The 25,455-nt window shown below is 35.8% G+C and overlaps 1 protein-coding gene across 2 annotated transcripts in view; it reads left to right on the top strand.

Moving 5' to 3' along the window:
• The window catches only part of PHIP (pleckstrin homology domain interacting protein), a 127,568-nt gene that overhangs the window by 797 nt on the left and 101,316 nt on the right, over nucleotides 1-25,455 (top strand). Inside the window, exons 3-5 of one of the 2 annotated variants that reach the window (XM_029223975.1) lie at nucleotides 123-182; nucleotides 13,766-13,916; nucleotides 14,014-14,112. In XM_029223975.1, the coding sequence (XP_029079808.1) occupies nucleotides 123-182; nucleotides 13,766-13,916; nucleotides 14,014-14,112 (310 nt within the window). Of the gene's footprint in view, nucleotides 1-122; nucleotides 183-13,765; nucleotides 13,917-14,013; nucleotides 14,113-25,455 lie in introns of those variants that run through there. The other variant, XM_029223973.1, reaches the window with a different exon arrangement.

Below are 25,455 nucleotides of genomic sequence, written 5' to 3'. Positions count from 1 at the left end.
CGCCGCCGCCGGGGCGCGGGGCGCGGGGCTCGGGGTCCCAGGCGGGGCGCGGGGAGGGCGGGGGAGGGGCGCGGGCGGGCCGGGGCCGGGGGCCGGGCTCACGGGGCGTCCTCTCCCCGCAGCTGCTGCCCCGGCGCACCGACTGGACCGGGAAGGAGCATCCCAGGACCTACCAGAATCTGGTGAGACATTCACGTCGCGGAGCAAAGAAACTTTTCCCCGAGTCGAATAAAAATTGAATTTCCCGCAATTTTTTTAGAGACAAAAACTTGGCCCCAGAACCTGAAAGCTCCGAAGGCCACGGGGAGGGTTGGGAGGCCGGCGCGGGGGTTGCGGGGGGCAGTGGCCGGGGAGACCCGCACCCCGGGGCCGAAGGGGCTGCCGACAATTTATTTGTGATATTTTGTTAATGTGCTAGAAATAAAGATACGTCATGAGTGTTGTGCAGTGCAAGGCCGGAGGAGGAGGGGCCGGCGCGCGCGTCCGTGCGGGCGCGGGGGCGCGCGCGAGGCGGCGGCGGCGGCGGCGGCGGCGGCGGCGCGAGGAAGGAGGGCGCGCTCGCTCGCCTGCTCGCTCTGCACGCGCGCTCGGCTCGGCTTTCTCCTGCCGCACACAATAGCTGGTGACTAACTGCTCCGAAGTGGCATTAGCATTTCACAAGCCGCCTATTCAGCCTCTGCGGAACCGTGGCAAGACGTTATTTTTTTCCTCTTCCGTTTCTGTGGCTTTCCTTTACCTTCAGAGCTAGGTTTTTTGGTTTTTTTTTTTTGTTTTTTTTTCCGTCGGAGGGGTTCGGCCGGCTGATGGTCGTTGGCCAGCGGGCGCATCTTGCATCTACGGAAGCTTTTTTCGCAGAAGTGTAAAGCGTGTAACACCCTAAAGCCAGAAGTTTAACAGGCTTTTTTTCATTTTGCTAATTTTCGCGTTAGGCCCCTCGTTAAATTAAAAGCTGCTATTGGAGGCCCCTGAAGAGTGTTGATTTTTTTACACGTACACTTACTGTGGAGTGGCGATTGGCAAGTAAATGTTTTTCAGTTTTACAGCGGGATGTATTTTGTTAGTCGCTTGAAAAATACCTCTCTTAATTTTGTGGGTTTCCGAATTGAGTATTTTAGCCATTTCTGAAAATTGATTTCTAAAAGTGGTCCTGACCCCCTTGAGTATTGTGAATGGAACAGTGGGGTATTTGTATTCGGGAGTTCTGCTTTCCGTGTTAATTTCTCCTCCTCCTCTGATTTAGGTTGTATGCGTGTGTGTGTGATGTGTGTGTTAAAGCAGTCACTGGGGCCCATCGAGCCTTTGAAATTTATGCAGTGCATTGATTTTTCGGAGACATGTTTGCAGCTGATGTTTTAAGATAGTTATAATGTTACTTCAAGAGGGCTTCTGAAAGGATCAGGAAGTTTCAGCTAGCTTTGAACGCCTTCAGCGAGATTGAGGAAGGCATGACACGGTTTTTGATGGCTCCTGTTTCATTTGCATATAGGACATCTAACTTTTGTGTCTAAATGTGTTATGATTTAGTATAGGTTGTTGGTAAGTGCTCACAGCTATTGAAATAAGCAAGCGTACTTAGGTTTAGTTAAATGAATAGAGAGTTAACAGCGCATTCATTTCCATACTGTTAGTTTTTCAAGTACGTAGTGATTTCAACTAGTCTTATTCAGTACTTGGCTAAAATGAATGGAGTTTGAAGCAAACTCCAAGATTCAGTAACAGCAGTGTTTAATTTTTTGGTTTGTAAATACTTGACAAAATCTTAAGTGGATTTCCACGTATTTCTTGTTATTTAAAGAATTATCATAAAGATTATAATATTCCATTTTTAAGAACTGGACAGACAGAACTCATCTTTGCCTCTCTTTTAACCACACCCATCTTTGCGTTTTATAAAACCCCACAAACCCCAAGTCACTGAAGGTTGCTGTGTTCTTTTTAACGTGGAGACTATTGGTAACGCTATTTTTATGTTTTTTAAATGAAGCGGCCAATGGTATCTGGCCAAGTTATGAGAATGTCTAGTCCTTGTAGGAATATCACTTTGTTTTCCAATAAAAACAGGGTTACCAGTGTTTTTCAGCTTTTTTTGAGCGAGTTTCTTACCTCTCAAATATTAGTAAAATGAGTTTATATTCCTAGTCTCTTTATCAGACTTGACTTAGGATACCATAAGCAGTGTCTTTATCAGTGTGTTATTTATCAAAATCCACCTATTTTGTATGGAAGTGTTTTTTCTTGCTTAGAGTGTTTTCAGACCTTTTTACCAGAGCAGTCATGTTGGCACGCTCATGAGATAGTTAAGAATTCTCATTAGACTTCAGGGTTCTCTGGCTCATTTTCTCATTTCGTTCGTTCAGCATATTACTCACTCTGTATCAGCTGGATCCGAGGCACCATTTGAGGTACTTTCATACCCATCGAACTATATATATCGAGGTGTGTGGTATTTGGTTTAATTTTGGTTGACTTTGTTTGACATTTAGTTAGGCCTAAAGATATTTTAGAACACTAGGTATTTAAGTACGTTTTTGTTTAATAGTAGGATTTTGAAATTTTATGGTGAGCTAGGTGAGCACATGCAAAGTCTCTTGTACATCATTCTCTGTTGTCTTAATTTATTCCTGAGACTGAAAAAAAATTTTATTTTGTGTCCTATTAAATTTAATTTACATAACGTTGGTTTGAAGATTATTTTGGTGAGTGAAGCCAAAGTAATAATTATTGTTTGTAGTTTCAGTAGTGTTTACCTCTACCTGGAAATTTTGTTGCTTATGTTAACCGATAAATTGGGTAATATTTTAAATGGTTTTAAATGGGAGAATTTGTATGTCAAATTGAAATTTCTAGAGAACCTCAAATTACAGCTATTTAGGATGGGGTATAATATTTGTATTTGTGAGCTTAAAACAAGCATAGATCAGCATCTGCAGTCAGGCTGCAGATAAAATCACAGTGGTTGAGTTTTGACCAAGCAGAAAGTGGAGTTTTAAGAGCAGTTTAAAAGTTTACAGAGTTGAAATAAACGTATTATTATTTTTTTTAAGTGTCATTGGTAAAGGTATTGTTAAACAGGATTATGGTTATTGCTGTCTAAAGGCTTAAAACATTTTTAAAAGTGGATGGAATTTGATAGGAAGTTAAAGGGTTTAAAAATTTTTTTGGCTCAGTGGTATATGTTTAATCAGATTTTCTATTTTTAAAAAGTATGAGGTTGCTTTTAAAGTAAAAGGGCATTTTTTAAGCTTTCATTAGAATTCTTATTTTTTTAAAAGGACTCAAGCGTAAGGAGGCAACTTTACAGAATAAGAAAACAACTAATTTTTGGACAAAGAGAAAGCTTTGTCATTTATTTATTTCTTAGTTTGAATAGTGAAATTAGTTGGTTTATTAAGTTTAGCTCTCTAGTTGTCACCTTAAGTAGTGGCGACATAATTTAAGTTGCATATTTATGAGATCTTGAGGCGGAATTTATAAGCGTTTTTTGCCAGATTTGGGACTCTGATTACATTTCTTGCCTATGAGGCATTATTTTCCAAAACTGTGTTCTTGTTTTGCTAATCTGTTATGATATAATAATTATTATTTTTTTGTAGTGGTATTTGCTTTTTAAAAAATGATTCCACTTTATTAGAAATCTTTGTATTCAAGGGAAAGGATTGGGAATCAGGAGACTGAGGGTTGTGATCTTAGCCCTGCCTACAGTTAGCCTGCAGGTTAACCTCTGGCAAGTCAGGAATTTCTCTGGGCCCCTGTTATCTCTTTCTTGTCAGATAAGCGAATTGAAATCTGATTTTTGACTAGAAGTCGCAATGCATTGTTTCTAAGAGCTCAACTTTTTCATTTTGGAGTTTCATTATCTAAAACACAGAAAAGTAGACTTAGACAAATCATGCATTTTAGTAAATTGTATAAATGCTTTTTGTAGTGCTGTTCTTAGTTTGTAGAATCATTTCTCCTTGAAAAGATGAAGATTTTTGAGATTTTGTAGACTACCTCTTTATAATTAATATGTTTTCACCATGGTTTAAGTACTGGTTTTCATAAATTATTGGCCGTCTTAAATTCAGAGATGAATAGGAACCATAAATAGGATTTTCTTAAGTGTTTATTTAGAGTATGCTTATTAATGTGAAAGTTAAGGTATAAAACCTAGGAGACCAGTTTTAGAAAGAAAAAAAAGATAACATATTAAATGTTTTTGAATCAGGGATTCCCATTCCCATTAAAGATAACATAGTACTGTCAAAATTTAACCAGTATCAATTTTGGAGGGGGGTGGCATATAATGAATTAAATGTGTAGTAGACTTATTTCCTTTTTTAATAGAGTATCAGTGAAATAGTAAGCTTTGCTTGGTAGTCTCCATAACACGGTTTTCGTGTCTCATAATCATTATAATGAAGAAAAAATGTTAGGCGTGAAGGGAATAGTACATATTGAAGGGCTGAAGTAGGCAAATCTTCATCCTTTCTTATACATGCAATTATTCTATTGATACTTATACCATTATTTGAAAGAGTTTGAGGCATTTACAAAAATTTTAAAATAAATACCTGTTAAATTCTTAATACTCCTGAATAATTGTAAAGTGGCATGAATATAAAGGGGGAGTTGGATTATCCCCTCCCAAACTGCACAGTGGTGTTTTATGATTGTTATGAGGCAGAAAAGTACTGTTGGAGTCTGTTTCCCAATCTGTACAATGGGTTAATAATAGCTCCTACTTTGTAAGATTATGAGAGTAAAACCTGACTGGTAAAAATCAAATACTATGTAAGGGTTTGTGTTTGCTATTATCAGAACTTTAGTAGTAGTAGAAAGGTTGTTCCTACTATAGCTTTCTAACATTGTATAAAAATTTAAGAAAAAACATTTTTATTTCAGAAACAAGTATGCATAACTTTCTGAATATAGTAGTTGCCATATAAAACCGGCTGCTTAAAACTTTAGAAGGTACTAGTAGTATAGTTACTTTGTAGATTCAAGAACAAAACAATTAAGCCTAAGATACAAAGAAAAAAGTATAGTAAGTATCAAAAATAAATCATTTTTGAAACATTGTGGGTAGATTTCTAGAAAAATTTTGTTGGTCTGTATAGTGATTCTAACTATGACTGTATTTGTGGAACAGTTAACATTAAGAAATGTTTGGGTGGTTGAAATATGCAGAATTGATTAGAGGATATATGAAGCTCTTTCTTTTGGTAATGATCAGATGGCACTTAGGAATATGTGAAGGGAGCTTGGCTGTTGCATCTGGTTCCTTCTGTACAGAGATTTTTGTAATTTAAAATCACCACAATAGTTTGTATTTTTGGAAATAGGAGGAGATACTTTGTTTTGTAATGTGGCTTAAAGGTATTTCTGTTTTAAGCAGAGTTTTAAAAGGACCGTTTTAAATTTATTCTTAAGTGAGTATTTGGTTAAATAAATCCTATGAATGTCAGTCTTTTAGTCCATACAGAATTTCTTTGTCAGATAGACAAGTTTTTTTGTTTCTTTTGTCTAGAAACTTTTCTCACCTCTTGCAGCCATTCTTCTTTTTCCTCAATTTTGTGGTTATCTATCGTATCACTACAGAATTATAGCAGATAAAATTGTATTTTACCCAACTTATTTTGGACAATACCAGGTAGGTGAATTTCATTCTTACTAGTAGTTTCCACATAGAAGTTTTAGAATTCATAGAAAAATATCCCTAGTACTAAGCAAAGTGGCCATTAGTTAACAGAGTACTAAGTACATACATTTAGAATAATTTCGTATTTTAATGTACTTCCCTTTCAGGAAAGAAAGTCAAGCATTAAAATGAGTGTATTAGAGGAAAAGATTTTAACAGCAAATTTGTTTAGAATACTTCAGTTGCTTTTGTAATTGTACTTAAAAGTGATAAAGACTATTATATAATAGGAACCAAATTGAAAATTCTGGAAGTTTTAAATGTGTAAAGTTTCTGTCTTGTTTGTGAGAACCTCTTTTGTTGACATATGAGTAATTTGTGAAAACAAATTATTTTGGAATTAATAAATACGTTGTTAAGTACATGGAATATAGAGGAGGGTAAGCATTTTATAACAGGTTAGGGAAAATGACAATTTTTTTTTCATTATGGCATTTGAGAATTCAGGGTACTAAAAATAAAAAATGGTGGTATTGAGCAGTGAAATACAAAAGTTTGAGAACCTTTGGTCACTACGGAGCAGGGAGACATTAGATGTGAAGCCGGTCCACCTTTAGTTATTTGCCTCACACACATGTACACACGTATATGCACATACACAAAAGCAGCCTTATTTAAGCTCAGGGATCACAGATAATGAAAAGGATGGTTGGATGAGAAGTTTTTGATATTAGGAAAATTGGGGTAGCAACATTGGTGTAATGTAGTTTCTGATTTAGTTAAAACTCATTTAAATTGTAAGAGGAGTGAGATTTGTAGTATAAGGCTTAAGTTATTCATGGCAACATGGGTGATAGCAGCCTGCTGCAAAGGAAGCACATAAGGAATCCGTTTATTCTGGGCTCCAGATGGCTGTGGTCACAGTAGCATGACCCGTTTGGTCTCTGTCTGGATAAAGAACAGGCACATAGCCTGTCTTGGCAGAGGTTATAGTATAAATGCAAAAAATACTTACCTTTACTTGTGTCACTTGATTCTGGTTTAGTTTTGGGGTGTGGAAGTACTAAATTCTAGTCAACTTGGAGACATACGCATTTTCTGAAACTTTACACTGCCGTTATATGTGTGATGTTAGTTATTTTGAGTATGGTGTTTGAAACGGAAACATTACTAAAACTGAAACTGATTGTTCTCTTAAGATTATTTATATTGGCATTTTAAGAATAAACAGTTTAAGAATTTTTAATCTTAAAATCAATGGACAATAACTTTTTCAACAGAATCATAGGTTTAAGTTTTAAATTACACTTTACTAAGTAAATAATGTTTTAAAGAAGATTTCTTATTGCACAGATTCTGCTTAGCAAATTTGACTTGATTTAAAAACAAAACTTCAAAATGTTATTTTATAAAGTTAAACTTTGTCATTTTGTTGTGTTTTAAATTATTTTTTATAGAGCATCTTTACTTTGTGGTTTGTGGAAACCTTAATTCTGGATAGAGTTTTGGGTTTTTTTTTAAACAAATATAGTCAAATTGTAATGAATAAAATTTGGAAGAGCAATATTGCATTTTATTTATTTGACAAATATGTATTGATAATTGCATTGATAATTCTAACTGAATTATTATCTAAATGAATTCTTAGGTGGTTGACCAAATTCTGAATATAAGACACAGTCTTTCGAGCATGTTTATTCATAGTTATTAAGAGTAAATAGACCACCAAGATTAATTTTGAGACTTAGTGAGATTCTATATTAATTTTATTATACTCTTAAGTACAAATAAGTCATAAACTTGTAAGAGTCCTAAGAATTGTTACCCAGCTTAGAAGATTTGGCTTGAAAAATGGTTACATGGGTTTTATTGAAGTTTGGTAATCATAGAGCCTGTTTGACAGTGTGGGGGAAACTAAAGTTTAGAGAAGGAAACTATAGTGTTATAGAAATAACACTAAACTCGGAATCAGAAGACCTCGGTTTGATTACTGTTTCTCCTACTTTCTAAATGTGTGACCTTAACCTTTGGGCCTCAGTTTTCTTTACCTGTGAAATGAGGAAAATACTTAGCCTTATTTGCTTGTGAAGATAAATAAATTTTGAGCATACTTGGCACAGAGTAAGTATTCCATATTTTTTTTCTATGTGGAAAAACTATTACAGTTTTAAAAAAATGCTCATAAAATGTAAACTTGTTTTAAAAAGTGTAGATATAATTTAACCTGCACTTTGTAATAATGGTAACAGATTTATAAATTGTAAGTTTAGAAGTTTTGAGAATTTTAGGGACTGGATTTTAGTAATAGGCCTTATAGAGTGATTAAACAGTGAATAGGGTTTTTAAAAATTTATGATTTTGTTTATATGCTAGAAGAGACCTAAAAATAAGAACTATATTCTATGAAGCTGACCTTTTGGAGCTCAGAACCATAGTAGGAAGCAGAAGCAACTAGCCTATCAGATCTGAAAAAAATTGTGAGAAAACAGATGTGGGAGATCTGAAAAACTGTTTTAGAACCAGTCAGGTGTTTGGGACCTAGGGATAAAGTAAAGAGCCTGGTCAAATCAGATCGTTTTGGTGCCAAACATTAGGTGGATCTTATTTTCATTAGGACTTCTTAATTACATCCTAGAGGAAGGACTAGCATTTCTAGGTCTCACAGGTAAATCAAGTAGTTGGAATGAATATATTGATCTAAGCTCACTTTTAAAAGGTCCTTAAAAAGATATCCAAGTTTTTTTTTTCTGTTTAGGTCTAGAAGGATTTTTTTCAACATGAAAGGTCAACTTTTAAAACATTTCTTTCTGGCTCACTTTAATGCATATGTTGAAAACTATTCAAAATGTCTAATTTATAGCTTGCTTGCACATTGATATATACATATATTTGAGGCAGTAGGTACTTTGGAGGGGAGGTAGGGGTCGGGCTGTATGATTGTGGCTCTGGAGTTAGATTGCCTTGGTTTGTCTCATCTCTGCCATCCACTAAATGTGTGTGACCTTGGGAGGGTTCTTTTATCTTTTTGTGCCATCATTTCTTTATTAATGGGAATAATAATAGAACATACCTCTTACGGATATTAAAATCATTAACTCAGCTTTTTCATGTAAAACAACAATTACCACAAGGCCTAGCATTTAGTGTGCAGCCAGTATGTGTTAGCTATGTTAGTATTATTAATATTCATCACACTTTACCATTTGGTCATACTTTTTTGTGTTGAATATCTTTAAGAGCTTGAAAGCAGCTCTGGTCCTGAAAAGTAATGGGTATATTAGAATTGAGAATGTCAAGTTTTGTTTTGTTTTTCCTTAATAATAGTGTATGGACAATTACTGAAAATCCAGATATAGACATTTTTGGATAAGGGATTTTATTACAATATTGTTTTGACTTTACCTTTTAATTATTTCCTAGTAAATTAAAAGTTCATTCAGACTAAAAAGCTTAAGTTAATATTAAAGATACAGGGTTCTTAATAATTTGAAAATTAAAAATCACATATGTATAGCCATGAATGAGCTATTTTAATTTTTTAAAATTTGTTTTTACATTTTAAATATTGACCATAAATACATGGATTAATATTCATGAAGAATAATGTTGAGAAAAAGATAGTACCAAAAAATTTTTATTCATTTTTTAAAATATGTATTGGGGATGTGTGTATATATATGATGCATCTAGGAGTGAAAGCTGATGGTCCCTGTTCTCATGTAGTTTACGGTAAAGTGGAGAAGAAAAACATTAAATCATTACATTGTTAAAGGTATAATCACGAACTGGTACATGAGTTAAGGAAAAGTCACCCAAGACTGCTCACCTAAGATAATGTACCTAAACTGAATAGGGTGAAGGAAAACAAAGGAAGTTCATTGAAGGGAAGATCTGAAGCAAATAGAAGAGTTATCTGGGCAAGGGGACGTGGGGAAATGCTGAGAGTATATACCACGTGGAAAAGCCTGACAGGAGAGAGTGCAGGTAAAGAACCTGAAAGACAGCCAGTGTGTCTAAATGTGGAAAGAAGTGGGGTCTGGAGAGTGTAGGGCTGGGAATGTGCCAGATGAGGCAGAGAAATAGTAATGGACTGTACATGTACTTCAGGGATTGTAGACCATGTTAAGGATTTGGATCTCCAGAGAGCAAGGAAAGCCTCTGGAGTGCTTTAGGTAGAGGTGACCTGACCAGATCTCTGTTTTGGAAAGAGCATCCTAATTGCAATATAGAGTATAGATTTGAATGAGGTTGTAGAAGGCATGAGTGGATGTGGGAAAGATGGGAGTTTATAGCAAAGATGATTTGAACTTGGATTGTTATTATGGAGATAGAAACGGGTAGATGAGTTTAAGGCTAGGACGGAAAAATTCAATTGGAGTTGGTGACTGCTTGGATATTTGGAATGAGGTGGGAGGGAGGAATGAACAGTGTGAAAAACGTGACTTCTTGATTTTAGGTTGGTTAGATGGTGTTGCCAGTCACCACCGTAGGGAACTTTTTTGGTGGTGGGGGGTTGGCATGAGCATCATGAGTTTACTTTTGGATATGTTGAGTTGAGGAGGCTTTGGGACGCCAAGGAGGGGAGTCTTTTAAGAAAATCTGATGTGCAAGCCTAGGCTATAGATACAAATTTGGGAAGCTTTGCATAAAGATTGTTCAGGGAGAGAGTGTAGAGTGAGAATAAGAGAGGGTCTGGAACTGGGCTCTTGGATCTCAGACCTTAAAGAACCTCACCCTTTAATGGCTAGATAGAGAAGTCAGTTTTTTTCTGCATATTTTCATATATTCATTTATCTAATAATTAAGCACTTACCTGTAAGTACTATGTTAGGTACTGGGTAGACAGGTAAACAAGTTCTAATCCCGTGTGTTCTTAGGTAGGACATGGATAAAGTAAATTGGCAATTTTAGTATAGTGCAGGGTCTTATGAACCCCAAAACAGGGCAAGATAGTGGTAGGGCCTATATGTGTTTTTTGGGGGGGGAAGGGCATCATAGCTATCATTAGATTCCTCCTGAGGTGTAGGTATCAAAATATATTAAGAACACTTAATATGGTATGATAAGTACTGCAGAGTTCCGGGGAGTGGGGTAAAGGAATGTTTGGGAAGGAGTTTAATGTGCTGTGGAAACACAAAGATAGAATGTCCCCAAAGAAGAGGCAGAGGCAGGTCATGGAAGACAGTGAGGCATAGACTGACATGAAGGAGAGTGAGGTGTGGAGCTGCAGGGTAAAAATTTCTAGCAGAGGGGTCAGTTTGCACAAGGTCTCAAAGCCAGAAAGCATAAAATTCTCTCTCCTAACTTTAAAATGAAAGTTGATTTTGAACAATTGAAATATACTAGATAATCAAAGAAAGATTTAGTTGGAAAAAGTGGATTCATAATATTTTATTAAAAAGATACAGTTCTGCAGTCAAGATTTTCAGGTTCACTACCTGAATTGTATTTTGCAAGAAGACCCTAAAACAGGATCATCACGAAACTAAAGTTAAAAAGTAATGAACTTTCTTGTTAAACACTTTAAAAAGAATTCCAGTCAATTTTAAAAAGTCACATTAGAATAATTATCATGTACAAGTTTGAAAGTCGAAGGGACCCTATAAATATTGTAGACTTTTACTTTAAATTTTTAATTATTTTAGGGAAGGTTAAAGTATAAATACAATTGTAAAATTTTATATTCTGCTGTATTTTCTTCTGAATGCTTTTTCTGTTTAATCATATTAGTGTTTGAAAAAGTATGTTTTGATTCAAGGTGATAATATTAGGGAAAAAAGGATTCTATAACTAAAGGAGTTTGTGAAATAAACAAAATTGAAAAGATGTATCAAGATTTTTCAGAGGCTTTAATGTCATTGTGCTTTTGTGACTCTCCAAAGCTTCTCCAAAGAGAAGCATTCTCCAAAGAGACGTAGTATGTATAATTTGTATTAGAACTTCTTTTCCAGAAGTATTCATTCTACCAATAATTATTGACCATCTGCTATGTGCGAGACTCTTTATTATTTTAAATTATCTTTTCGAAGTGTGGCAATATGGCTACATATTGTCTCTGTGACAGTATATTATGATAAAAAGTAAGGTAGGTTCCTCTTAATTGGCTTGAGCTTAGAAGAATGAATATCAGCTAATTTTTTAAAAAATATCATTCACAGTCTTTTGCAGTTAGAGTATAACAGATACTGCAAGATGGAATGATTTAATCCCTCACTTCCCCCCAAATCTGTCTTACCATAAGGAATTCATACTAAAATTGCCATTACTAAGTGGACTTTTCTTTTAAGTTGTCGTGTCTTTTTTAGGCTATTCTTGGCTATGAAATTTTCTCAGACTTTCCTTGTTATTTATTTATTTATTTTTAATTGAGGTGAAATTGACATACAACATTATTTTAGTTTCAGGTGCACAACATAATGATTTGATATTTGTATATATTGTGAAATGATCACCACCACACTAGTTAATGTCTGTCACCATATATACTTCAAGCATTTTTTTCTCGTCATGAGAACTTTTAAGATCTTTTCTCTTAGCAACTTTCAATTGTGTAATACAGTATTATTACCTATAATCACCGTGCTCTTCATGGTGGCTTGAATGTTTTATAACTGGGAAGTTTTGTACCTTTTAACTCCCTTCATCCATGGGAGTGGATGAAATGTGTAAAGGGAGTTAAAAGGTACAAGCTTCCAGTTATTTTTTAAAAAGGAATCTAAGTGAATTTGAGTAGCAGTTCTCAAACTTCTTCACCTCAGCACCTCTTCACATTAGTAAAAATTATTGCAGTCCCTTTGTTTATGTGGATTCTAATCTATTCATATTTAACATTTAAAAATTAAAACAAATTTTAAAATATTTTTATTCATTTAAATATAATAAACTCATTCCATATAAGTAAAATTTTTTTATAACATAATTATGTTCCTAAACAAACCAAATTTGTGAGAAGAGTGGTATTGTTTTACACTTTTGGGGATGTTTAGCGTCTGGTTTAATAGAAGGCAGATTCTTACATCCACATCTACATTCAGTCTGTTGGAACATCACACGTCATGTGGCCTCTGGAAAACTCACAGTACACTCATGAGAAAATGAGAGTGAAAAAGCAAATAACGTCTTCATATTATTCATAATTTATTTTTAAATTTTTTGGCCGCACCGCGTGGCATGCAGGATCTTAGTGCCCCCGACCAGGGATTGAACCCATGTCCCCTGCAGTGGACTGCCAGGGAAGTCCCTATTCATAATTTTTACCTGAAAAATCCCTAGGGGTCCACAGAACACACTTTGAAAACGGCTGAACTGGAATATTTCGGTACTACACTGAGAAATTTTTTGTAACTTGATAACCTAAATATAAGTGAAAAAATAGTGTACTTTTTTAAAATTTAATTCTCTTTACATTATTATGCAAATATTGTCTATTTACTAAAGACTTCCAGGATGGATAATAAAAATTATAGCATTTTATATCTTGGTTTTGAATGTTAGCATAAATTAAGCAGTACTTTGAAGTTGTTCCAAAAAGTGCTCAAACTTTGTAGTCGGTTGATTTATAGTCAAAACTTGTTTCATTTAACACTTGGAATTTGGCCTTTCTCTCTGTGAGGTTTTTGGTATAAATAAATTATAAAATTCAGCATAGAAATCATGTAAGTGTTTTTAGATTTTATAATGAGAACATGAACTATCAAGTTTCTTTAATCCTGAACTATTCTGGAGATTTTTAAAAAATAATGTCGAAAATACAAAACGTTTATTATATTTGTAGTTAGGTGATTTTTTTGTTGTTTGAAGTTTTTGAAAATTGTTAAACTGAAACATACCATTTTAGGTTATAATGCTGTAGGTTTTTTCATTGTTCAGTATTTGCTCTGACTAGCATCTGTTAATTTATAACTTGCTGTATTTAGGTTACATTAATTCTTTAGCATTTTTCCTCCTCAGTGGGGCAAATCATGGTTGGGTAGCTGTTTTATTCTGTGAGTCAAGTGGTTTCACAGAATAAATGTGAACTTTTCCCCCAAGTAAAATGAAATGTTGACTAGCCAGAAAAAATTACCATATTTTTTAAAGTTTATTTACTGTAAAGAATTGTATCACTTTATTTAGCAAATATTTTATATGTCTTTCACATAATAGGTGAAGTATTATAGACATTTAGCACCTGATCACTTGCTGCAAATATGTCATCGACTAGGACCTCTTCTTGAGCAAGAAATTCCACAAAGTGTTCCTGGAGTACAAACTTTATTAGGAGCTGGAAGACAGTCCTTGCTACGCACAAATAAAAGTATGAAAAATTTCTATTAGAATTTAGATGTTTTTTCCCTCACTTTTCGTCTTTGTGTCTTATCTTTGTATCCATTAAAAATGTATATGTTTAATAGGCTGCAAGCATGTTGTGTGGAAAGGATCTGCTCTGGCGGCATTGCATTGTGGAAGACCACCGGAGTCACCAATTAACTATGGTAGCCCACCCAGCATTGGTGAGTTGCTTGAGTTCATTACCAAGTTGATATCCTCTCGGTAAAGAGCTTTTGAAAATAAAAATGTTTTTACTTGCTGCGAAGTCAGAGAATTTCATATTATGTACGTTAGCGTTCAGAGGAAAAAGCTCTCAGAATTTTTTTCTTATGTTAGTAATCTATAGTGAAGAAGTCATAATAATGTGTAATTATGGATTGTATATATTGTACCTATCTAAGCTAATTAGCTCATTGGTATTTTTACAAAAAATTGTTTATTAAGATGTATATCATTAGGCTGATTTAATGGGCAACTGTTACCATAATACAGATTAGTTGTACTGATGGAAAAAAAAATAGTTTTGTTATTTTTATGAGTAGTCATGTTTTTTTTTTTGGCTTTAAAATTTCAAAGGAGGAAAACTGGTGCAGATAGGTCTTCCTCTTGAAATGGCCTCTAGATTCATCCCTTTTACCTCTACTATGAAAAGGCCCTTGTCTTTCCCGAATTACTATAGCATCCTTCAAACTAGTATTGCTTCCGGTGTCTTCTCCCTCTCTCCCTTTCAGGTCATACTGCATAACACTGTAATTTTAATCTTATTTAATATGTCACTCTTCTGCTCAAGGTGGTATATGAGGTAGCTTATGCTATTTTAATGGTGTTGCAGTTCCTCTACCACCAAGTCTATACTTCTGACTTTCAGAGACCTTCATGTTTTAATCATAGCCTCCTCTCCTATCCCTACCCTCCTGCCTAGCCAGAAATGTTATTCTCCCTCTTTCTTCCACCTATCCAAATTATACTTATTTCTTCCTTTTCTGGATAATTACAGTCAATGTTACTGTTTTATAATTCATCAGTATTACAGTTTTGTATAACTTTCATTTAATGTTTATATAGAATATCTTTTTCTGTTGTTTTATTTTCAACCCTTTTGTATCCTTTTATTTTCCATATCTTAAAAAATAGCGTAGAAGTTGTTTTTTAAAAATACAATATGACAAATTTTGTGTTTCACCTGGGACATTTTGTCCTTCATATTGCAATTATTGATATATTTGGGTTTAAATCTAACTGTTGCTGGGAAGATGATCTCTTTTTCTCTGGCTGCTTTTAAGATTTTCTGTCTCTCGTTGGTTTTCTGCAGTTTGACTGTGCTGTGTCTTAGTGTCAGTTTTTTCTATTTACCAGGCTTGAGATTTATTAGGCTTCTAGAATCTGTAATGTCTTTTGTTGGCATTGGAAAATCGTCAGCCATTATCTTTTAAAATATCATGTCTGCTTCATTCTCTGTTCTCTCCTCTGGGACTCCAGTTAAACAGATGCTAGACCTTCCCACTTTTTCTTCTCTGTTACCCTCTCTTTTACGATTTACATCTTTTTCTCTGATGCATTCTGGATAGTTTTCTCTAACCTGTTTTCCAAAGGTATGCTATGTTTGTATGGTGGGTAATCATGGATGATGTTTTTTTTTTTCAACATACAATTGTCCTGGTTAAATGATGATTTCTGTATAGTCTTACTATAACGAACAACTATTAAAACAACAAAGGATTTGAGACACTAGAGTTTATTTTCAGTTGGAACATTATGCTAGGAGGTTGAACAGTTTTCTTGAAAGAAGGGGAAGGTAAATTTAATAGGAGCTTCCCCTCTAGGGAAAAGTTTATCCTCTTTTTGAAAAAATGCATATAATAAGGGGAATATGTTACGTTGTTCTTTCAACACATTGTCAAGCAGCCCTGTGGTAGGCAATGAAAGTGCAAAAATGGTTGATAGTAAATAACTTCCCTCTTAACATTTGCTATGTGAGTAATTACTCTGTTCTAGTCACTACTCTAACCATTTTCCATTTATTTTCTTTTTTAAAACCTTAAATGGTCTGTAGGTAGGAAATATTCTTACTTTACAGAGAAGGAAATTGAGGCATGAAAAGGTTTGGTGACTTGACCAAGGTTACACATTTAGTGAATCGTGAAGCCACAGTGACTCCCATCATGCTATGCCTTATTCTTAGTTAGCTAATAGTAACACTCGGCTACTCAAGAAAGTTGGTATTAGTCACTTTTTGGAAAAAGATACCAAATATTTATAAAGACAGATAAAAAATTTTAGGCCAGGTCATTTATGGTCAGATCAGTAAATATTGCTGACATCGATATAGGGGATGTAAATATGGCAAAAATATCTTGAGTTTTGTGTCACATCAGAGTGACACAACTGGTATATTGAGGTAATATATTGAGGTAGTAGAATTAATTACCAGGCAGGTAACTGTACCTTTCTGAAAGAGTTTTATTTCATTTTTAAAGTTTATGATAAATTTTCTTCCCATTCAAATTTTCAGGAAAGTGTTCTTTATATTTAAAAAAACACCTGTACTAGAATGCCAGTTTTACCTGCTTTCTTGTTTTATACTCACACATAGTTTTTGACATCTCTAAAGAGAAGCTGGACTAATCAAAACGACTCTACTTATTAATAGTCATAGTTTAGTGTCGTGTCTCATCAGTTCACCTTGGTGACAATCTTGGATGTCCTGTCATTGCTATAAAAGTTTGACTAGATGGTAATGGAAAGAAAAATTCAGTAGGCTTTTTGGCAGAATAGTTTGCCTGCATAGTGATACAGTGTATCGTTTCAAGTTATCACAGAGTATGAGTCAGAAGATTTTTTTTTTTTTTAATATGAACGTTCGTATCTTATTTTGTTGATTGCTCTGCCATTTTCTGTCTGGCTACCTCTAAAAATTTTCCTTGCTCTTTCCTTGGCAATGTAGTATTACCAAGGATCAATGTAAATAAGAAAAAAACCTTAGCTTTGTAGTTTTTCATAAAATATGGGTTGAAATGTTTAATGTAGATTCAGATATTTAAGTTTTGATACATTTGGGAAATAGGGTTTTGTTTTTTTGTTTAACAAACTTCTAATTTTGAAATAAGAAATTCGTTGCTGAAACGTTGCCCAAAGAGCTCCTGTATACCCCTTATGCAGTTTTCCCTAATGTTATAGACCTATATTACCTGGTATTTCTTAAAACTACTCCACCAACATTGGTACGTTATTATTAACTAAACGCCAGACCTTATTCATATCTCACCACATTTTTCCACTAATTACCTTTTCTTGTTCCAGGATCCAGTCCAGAATACCATACTGCACTTAGGGTTTGCTCCGTTTTTTTTTTTTTGCGGTACGTGGGCCTCTCACTGTTGTGGCCTCTCCCGTCGCGGAGCACAGTCTCCGGACGCGCAGGCTCAGCGGCCATGGCTCACGGGCCCAGCCACTCCGCGGCATGTGGGATCTTCCCGGGCTGGGGCACGAACCCGTGTCCCCTGCATCGGCAGGCGGACTCTCAACCACTGCGCCACCAGGGAAGCCCTGCTCCGTTTTTTAAATTGAACTTTTTGCTGTAACTCAGAAGATCATTTAAGTTCAGGGTGATGGTAAATTGGATTTTCCTTTCTTAGATTTTTTTTCCTGTAAGGCCTATATATTCTGTTCCAGTCTTTTGAATCTGTTTTCCATTACCATTGCCATAGCCACATGTTGGGCCTTGGTACTTTTTGCTTGGAGCTCTACGTCATTCATTCACTTAGCAAGTAAATATTGAACCCCTACATTATATCTGATACTGGGTTAGATCTGGAGTTGCAAGATAAAGAAGAACATGGGCTCTGCTTTCCTAGAACTTACAGGTTACCTGATCTACTGCCTCCAGTCTTGTTCCTCTACCCTAGGACTTAGCTCTAAACCAGGGTTTCTTAACCTCAGCACTGTTTACATTTTGGGCCACATAATTCTTTTTTGTAATTGGCTGTCTTGTGCATTGTAGGATGTTTATCAGCATCCCTGCCTGTATCCATTAAATGCTAGTAGCAATTCCTTTCCTGAAATCTTGACAAGCAAAAATGTCTCCACACATTTCCAAATGACCCTGGGGTAAAATTGCCTCCAGTTGAGAACCACTGCTCTGAACTTTGTAAAATGCAAATGTGATCATGTCATGCCTCCTTTTCCCCAGTGACTTTGAATAGTCTCAACTCTAATGTGGCTCACAAAACTGACCTTTTCCCACCTTTTCCTCACCTATACTTTGTGCTATAGCTTTGTATAACTATTGGGCAGTTCTTAAAATCAGCCATTTGTCTTGATCCCTTTCTCTCTGCAATGTCCCTCATTCTATGAACATTTATCTATTCATCCTTTAAAACCTAAATGTAACCAGGTAGGATTAAGTGCTTATACAAATCTCTACTGTAGCTTTTATCACATAGTCATGGCTATTTATTTACCTTTTTTTTCCTACTATACTGTTAGGTTCTGGAGGTTGGAAATTACGTTTTAGTGCTCTTTGTACACCCAACTCCTCAGCATTAGTATTAAATAAAGAGGCAGTAGGTAATTGATGTAATTGGTGAACTGCAGTGGGACAAGAAAAGTTCAGAAGTGGTAGGGGGTAAAAACAGAATAGGTGGTTGGAAGAAGAGAGACTTGGTCCAAGGATAGCTTTGAGGTAAGCAAAACCCCCAGACACTGATTTTTAGGAAATCAAGGTTTATTAGTGAACTGGGTTATCAATTCATTACACTTGGAATATTAAAACCCATACCTGTATAATTTCAAAACCAACTCTTGAGTTTATCTCAGTGCTTTCTTATCCTGTTGTATTTTGTTACCTGTTTATAAATCCTGACTACTTTGTACCTCCTATTATTTGATGTAAATTGTGAAAATTGAACTGGAATTCAGTCTCAGGGCAGGAGAACCAAAGTGGTTGGCTCCTTTCCAGCCCTTTACAACCTCCTTTAATAATGTTTTCGAAAGCAAGAAAACCAAAAGATACTACTAGTCCGTTGTTATCACTAGTTTCAATTTTCTATGGAAGATTTGTGAATGTGTACTTGGCATGGCCACGTTTATTTTCAAAGGTACTAACAGATCTCTGGTACTGTCCTTTCTTACCTCCTTACCCATATTATGCCTGTTTTCAGATATAGTTTATTCTGTATTTATTTGCCTGTGATAAACAGCCCTACTTCAATAGTAAGTGACATGGTGGGGGGAGAAAATAGGAAAGGAGATACCTAGATACATTAAGTCTGTTTTTAAAGTTAAATGTGGAGATTCATTTAATGCATGTTTATCTTGTGGAAAAGATTGTATTAAATTAAAGCAGTCATTTGCTAATTGCCTTGTTTGCACTTTTCTTAGGTTTACCATGTTAAGAAAGTAAACTTTTTCTCTCTAGATTTTCCAGTTTTCATCTTTTATGTTGTTTTGCCTAGGTACTTCCATATGTTTGTTATTTTACTTGTTGCTTCTGCAGCACGGTTGCAGTCTTGGTGAGTGGAAATAAGGAGTATTAGGGAACCTGCTTCTTAAAAATGTATGCGTGTAAGGAAACAGCTTTGCCTTGAAAAACAGCTTTACTACACAAACATCCAATTAATGCTAAAAAGCCTATACAGTAGTTCCCCTTTATCCATGGTGGATATGTTCTAAACCCTCCAGTGGTTACATGAAACCTCAGATAGTACCGATCCCTATATATACTATGTTTTTTCCTATACATACATACCTGATAAAGCTTAATTTATAAATTAGGCACAGGAAGAGATTAGCAACAATAACTAATGATAAAATAGAACAGTTACAGCAATATACAGTTGACCCTTGAACAGTGCAGGGGTTAGGGGCTCTGGCACCTCCATCCCCTGCAATTACGTAATAGTATAGTAAATATTTATTGAAAAAATCCTAATATAAGTGAATCCATGTTGTTCAGTGGTCACCTATAATGTAATGAGTTTTGTGAATGTGGTCTCTCTCAAAATATCTTATAGTACAAATTTAATGCCTTTTTTTTTTAACCTCAACCAAGCACTTATCACACAGTGTGGCTGTAATTTTTGTGGTTTGAAGTCTAACAGCAAAACTAGCACAAATTTCTTATTCCTTCTTCACGATTTCACGGATAGAATATTGTTACTGTAGATTTTAGCAACCTCAGCATAGGATTTTTTCTTTCTTTCTTTTTTTTTTTTTTGCCCACGCCACTTGGGTTTGCAGGATCTTAGCCAGGCCCCAGCAGTGAGAGCACCGAGTCCTAACCACTGGACTGCCAGGGAATTCCCAGGATTTTTTTGTTTTTCTTTCCTTACTCACTTGAGAATTTTCACCTTTTCACTTAAAGGAAGCACTTTACAGCTTCTCTTTGGCTTATCCGAATTGCCTGCATTACTACTCTTGCGCTTCAAGCCATTAGTAGTAAAATAAGGGATACTTGAACATAAGCACTGCAATACCAGGGACAGTCAATCTGATAGCCCACAGGATCTGATAACTCAAATGGTTACTAAGTGACTAAATGGCCAGGATATACTGGGTAAAGGAATGATTACATCCTGGGTAGCATGGACCTGGAGGGCGAAAGGTTTTTCATCATGCTACTCAAAGTGGTGTGCAATTTAAAACTTAGGAATTGTTTATTTCAGGAATTTTCCATTTAATATTTTTGGACCATGATTGACTACAGGTAACTAAAACCATGGAAAGAGAAACCATGAATAAGGGGGGAGTACTGTACATTAAAAGGAGTTTTAAAGCTTGTCCACATTTCTGGTTTTCTCTGAGGAAAGTAGTTTGAACAAAGGCAGCAAATATTCACTTAAAATTAGGTATAAATCTTGACTGTGTTCAACATGTGTGGCCTTAGGCAAATTGTTTAACTTTTCAGCCTCTCAACCTTCTCATCTGTAAAACGGAGATAATATCTACCATATCCAGTTATTTGGAGGCTTAAATGAGTTAGCAAAGTGAGGCACAAAGCAGGTAACAATAAATGTTACTTTCTGCCCTTTCTTTCTGTAATTATCATTTAGCAGAATGAATTATTTTGCTGATAAAGCTTGAGTACGTTTTTTTTTTTTTTTTTTTTACGGTACGCGGGCCTCTCACCGCCGTGGCCTTTTCCATTGCGGAGCACAGGCTCCGGACGCGCAGGCTCAGTGGCCATGGCTCACGGGCCCAGCCGCTCCGCGGCATGTGGGATCCTCCTGGACCGGGGCACGAACCCGCCTACCCTGCATCGGCAGGCGGACTCTCAACCACTGCGCCACCAGGGAAGCCCTTGAGTACGTTTTTAAAGAGAAGGTTCTTTTCCCTTCTCATTTTCACTGTTATATTTTGCCATATTTCCAATATTGTATTTGACTTAACTCTGCAACTGCTAATTTCTTAACATATCTGGCACTGAGCTAGGATCTGGAGTTGTAGGGTTAATTTTTTACTTATGTGACTATATTTCTTACAAAACTATTAGAAAGATTGTTTTATGTTATTATAAACCTTTGAGCTTCAGCATATAATGTCTAATTTAATATTTGGCATATAATTCAGTAAATCATAAGATTCTAATAATCTGTGGCCTCTTTCCTGTTCATTTATTCTTTCCCTAATATTTCCTATTCAGTCTTGTTCCTTTTCCTGCCTTCTGTACGATCCATACGTTAATCCTTAGTTAGGTGTTCTACTCATCACTTATTTGAATATATTTATTTCAATCTGTTATTTTCTCAGTAATCATTTTTTCTTCCAGAACTCATTTTCTTCTGCGATTTTAGTCTTCTCCTTTTCTAGTTATATAGTTTTATAATTTGTGTTGTTCTTTAACAATTTCTGATTTAGCTATATATGTATATATATATATTTTTTGGGGGGTGGGAGAGGGTCTTGGTTTTTGTTTTTTAATCTGTCCCCTGGATGATTCGCATTTATTTACATTTGTTTTCCTGACTACTTTTAGGGTCTGGAGGGTAGAGGTTACGTTTTATTGTTCTTTATAGACCCAGCTCATCAGCATTAGTAAATATTAAATAAAGAGGCAGTATGTAATTGCTGTAATTGATGAACTGGGGTGGAACAAGAAAAGTTAATGACATTCAGGTTTTCACTTGTCACAGGTTTTTGTTTTGTTAACTCTCTTCTCCCTACCCCCTCCCTGCCCACCTCTTCTTTTCTTTGCTTCCTAAGAACAGGTAGCTGTGAGAGACTACTAAAATGTATTTGCATTTTTGGTTTTTAAGGGAAATAAAGCTAATGTTTATTATGCCAAAATACCAAATATATAAAATAGACATTATTATTTACATTTTTTTCTTTTGCTTAAATTTCTTTTCAAATTATGATTGACCAAAAAAGGGGAAGGCACTTTGAAGAATGACAGTTTCCTTGGGTGAGTTTAAATTGTTGCTCTTGTAGCTGTGTTTTATTTTCTTTTGTAAATCGTAAGATGAAATTTGTTTTTAGGTTATAGATGTGATGAGAGGTCTTCTCCCCCGAACCCCCCCTCCCCCCCTTGTGATGTGTCTGGCAAGTAATTTCAGTAGTAATTAGGAAGCACTGGCCATTGCCTTTTTTAGTTTGCATCATATATTTTTCCAGATTGATTATTGGGTTTGATGTTAAATTTCACAGCTCTGTAAGTGAAGCAAGTTATTATATTTTCTTCATAAAGTCTCTGTTTACTTTGAATTCCTTCAGGGAACCTTTGAAGTTAAGGATTAAACATCTTCCTAGACATCTTGAAAACTGGGAAGTCCATGATTAGGCTGAGTAGATATTTACATAAACAGCAGCAATTTGTTCAGCTCCTTAAGGGAGATGTAGGGGAAAAATGATCTCCCACAAAAGTCTTTAAAATAAAAGAAAAACTGTTCAGTAAAATTTGCATTTATAACATCTGACGATTTGACTGTTTAAGGACAGTAAATATAGATGTTAGTACATAGTACCTTTGAGTTTACAAAACGTTTTTTTTTATTTGCTTTTCGTAGTAACTCTGCAAGATACCCCTACTTTATTAATGAGAAAACTGAAACTTAAGAGAGGTAGTAACTAACTGAGTTATATCCCTGGTTATTTTGTTTCTGATCTTCTTATGCATTGAACTTTATATCACATTTATATAGCACCTTTTTACCTGTTCTGTGAAATTCTTTTCTTTTTTTGCGGTATGCGGGCCTCTCACTGTTGCGGAGCACAGGCTCTGGACGCGCAGGCTCAGCGGCCATGGCTCACGGGCCCAGCCGCTCCGCGGCATGTGGGACCTTCCCGGACCGGGGCACGAACCCGTGTTCCCTGCATCGGCAGGCGGACTCTCAACCACTGCGCCACCAGGGAAGCCCTGTGAAATTCTTTATCCATTAGTCTTGTTACCACCTGTGTCCATTTGTTGATTTGGGATAGGAGCCTTTTGAATTATGCCCCAGTATAAGAACTCTAGAAACAATAAAACGTGGTGTGTTCTCTCAAGTGTATATCTTGCCAGATAAATACTTAAATTTGAGAGAAAATAGTTCCGTGAGAAAACCTTTGTAATCTTGTTGGCGCACTGATTTAAGATTTTCTAAAATGAAATTTTGTTTTTGGAACCCTCTGATTTCTTTTGTAAAATCACCTTTTGCTTTTAGTTATATACCTTCTGATCTGTTCTTTTTGTAGTCAAGAGATAAAACTGCAGTTATCCCAAAGCAAATCTTTTACTATATTACTCCCACTTCTTTCTCCCTAAAAAACTTCAACTTATTGTCCTCGGGAAATAGCCCAAAATGCCTCGCGTAGCTTAGAAAGCACTTTGCAGTCCGCCTTCGACCTTCTTGGTCTCTCCAAGAAGGTCTCTCTTTGACACTTGCCCCTTTGTGCTCCGTGGGCTTGTCACACCCGACTTCTTTATGTAGCTTGAGTGTTAATGCTCTTTGCAGCCTCGGACCATTGCACATGCTCTTCCCTCCACCTAGGTAGAATATTCTCCCCTCCCACCAACATTCTCTGGCTGTTCATTTTTCAGGTCTTAGTTTAAATGTCAGTGTTTTAGAGAAGTCTACCCTGACTCCCTGATATCCTCCTGCCCTATGTGTTTAGGACCCTCTGCTGTATATTTCAGGATTTCCCTGTACCTTCTATTTGATGACACTTATCATTGTTATAAGTCCTTGTTTCATGTCTTTCTTCCCTGCTAAACTGCAATCTCCATGACGGTAAGTTCTGTCTTTTCTTTTTCTGTTATATCCTTTAGCTCATACTTGGACCATGTAGGTGCTCTATAAATGTTCGTTGACTCAAAATTGAATGATTAAAATGTTTGGGGAGAAAATAACAAAACTAACTTTTTAAAAAATGAATTTTTATTGAAATAACTATTAAAATACTTTAAAATATTTAAAACTGAAAATATTATACCATTGTAGTATTTTCTGTATCATCACACTAGTTTCCAGGAAAGAAATGAGGAGGAAGAATAATACAAATCAAGCAATTGTAAAATTCTAGTAAATGACCATCCTAGTAATTGTAATGTCTGTTTTTTTGTTTGGTTTTTTAGTGCTTATTTTGGTATTTGGCTTATGATATTTTTTGCTTAACTCTTGAAATCATTTTTTCACTTTCTGTATTTTATTTCAGTTACTATTTGAGTTCTCCTTTTCAGACATTATTCTTACTTGTGATACCCGCTAAATCTTAAGAAACACGGTGTCTTTCAAATGGGAGTTACAGCTAAACATTGAATTGAATATGTAGAGATTTCGAGGGCAGCTACTGTGCATACTAATTATTTTAGATACAGTTGTAAAATAAGGAGAGAGGCTCTCTTGGGCGTTATGTCACCCAGGTAATTATTTCCCTTTACTCTTGCATTCTCTCTTGCCTCCCCCCCCCCCTTATTTTGTGGACAGAAAAGCTAATTACAGGATTTTCCTTCAAATGTTGCGATCCCTTGTACTTTAAAGTTGGGACTTTTGTTCATTATAGTTACCGTTTCAGCATTTTATTTGTCTTGTTCATATGTTGCTTCCTTACTAGTTACTGGTGTAGTATGATAAAGAGACCAGATGGTGCTGTAGAAATTAACCAACCTGTGTTGAATTATTTCCCAGATTATCTCTGGCCCTCAAATTATGAATATTTGGTTGTAATTTCCTACTAATATCTATATTAGTAACCCCAGAAGAATTATTGTGGCGAACTTTTCAGTTGTGGCTCTAAAGAGAATTAAATGTTAGAAGTTCCTCCTTATACGATTCCTTCCCAAATAAAATTGAACCTAAACTACCTTTGACATCTTTTACTTTAAAAACTTAATGGGAGGGCTTCCCTGGTGGCGCAGTGGTTGAGAGTCTGCCTGCTGATGCAGGGGACACAGGTTCGTGCCCCAGTCTGGGAAGATCCCACATGCCGCGGAGCGGCTGGGCCCGTGAGCCATGGCCACTGAGCCTGCGCGTCCGGAGCCTGTGCTCCGCAACGGGAGAGGCCACAACAGTGAGAGGCCCGCATACCGCAAAAAAAAAAAAAAAAAAAAA

Source organism: Monodon monoceros, unplaced genomic scaffold, assembly GCF_005190385.1.
Source record: "Monodon monoceros isolate NGI ecotype Baffin Bay Population unplaced genomic scaffold, NGI_Narwhal_1 Super_Scaffold_15, whole genome shotgun sequence".
NCBI classification, from domain to species: Eukaryota; Metazoa; Chordata; class Mammalia; order Artiodactyla; family Monodontidae; genus Monodon; species Monodon monoceros.
The sequence above is the reverse complement of the archived record's forward strand: the minus strand, read 5'-3'. Positions and strand labels throughout refer to the sequence as shown.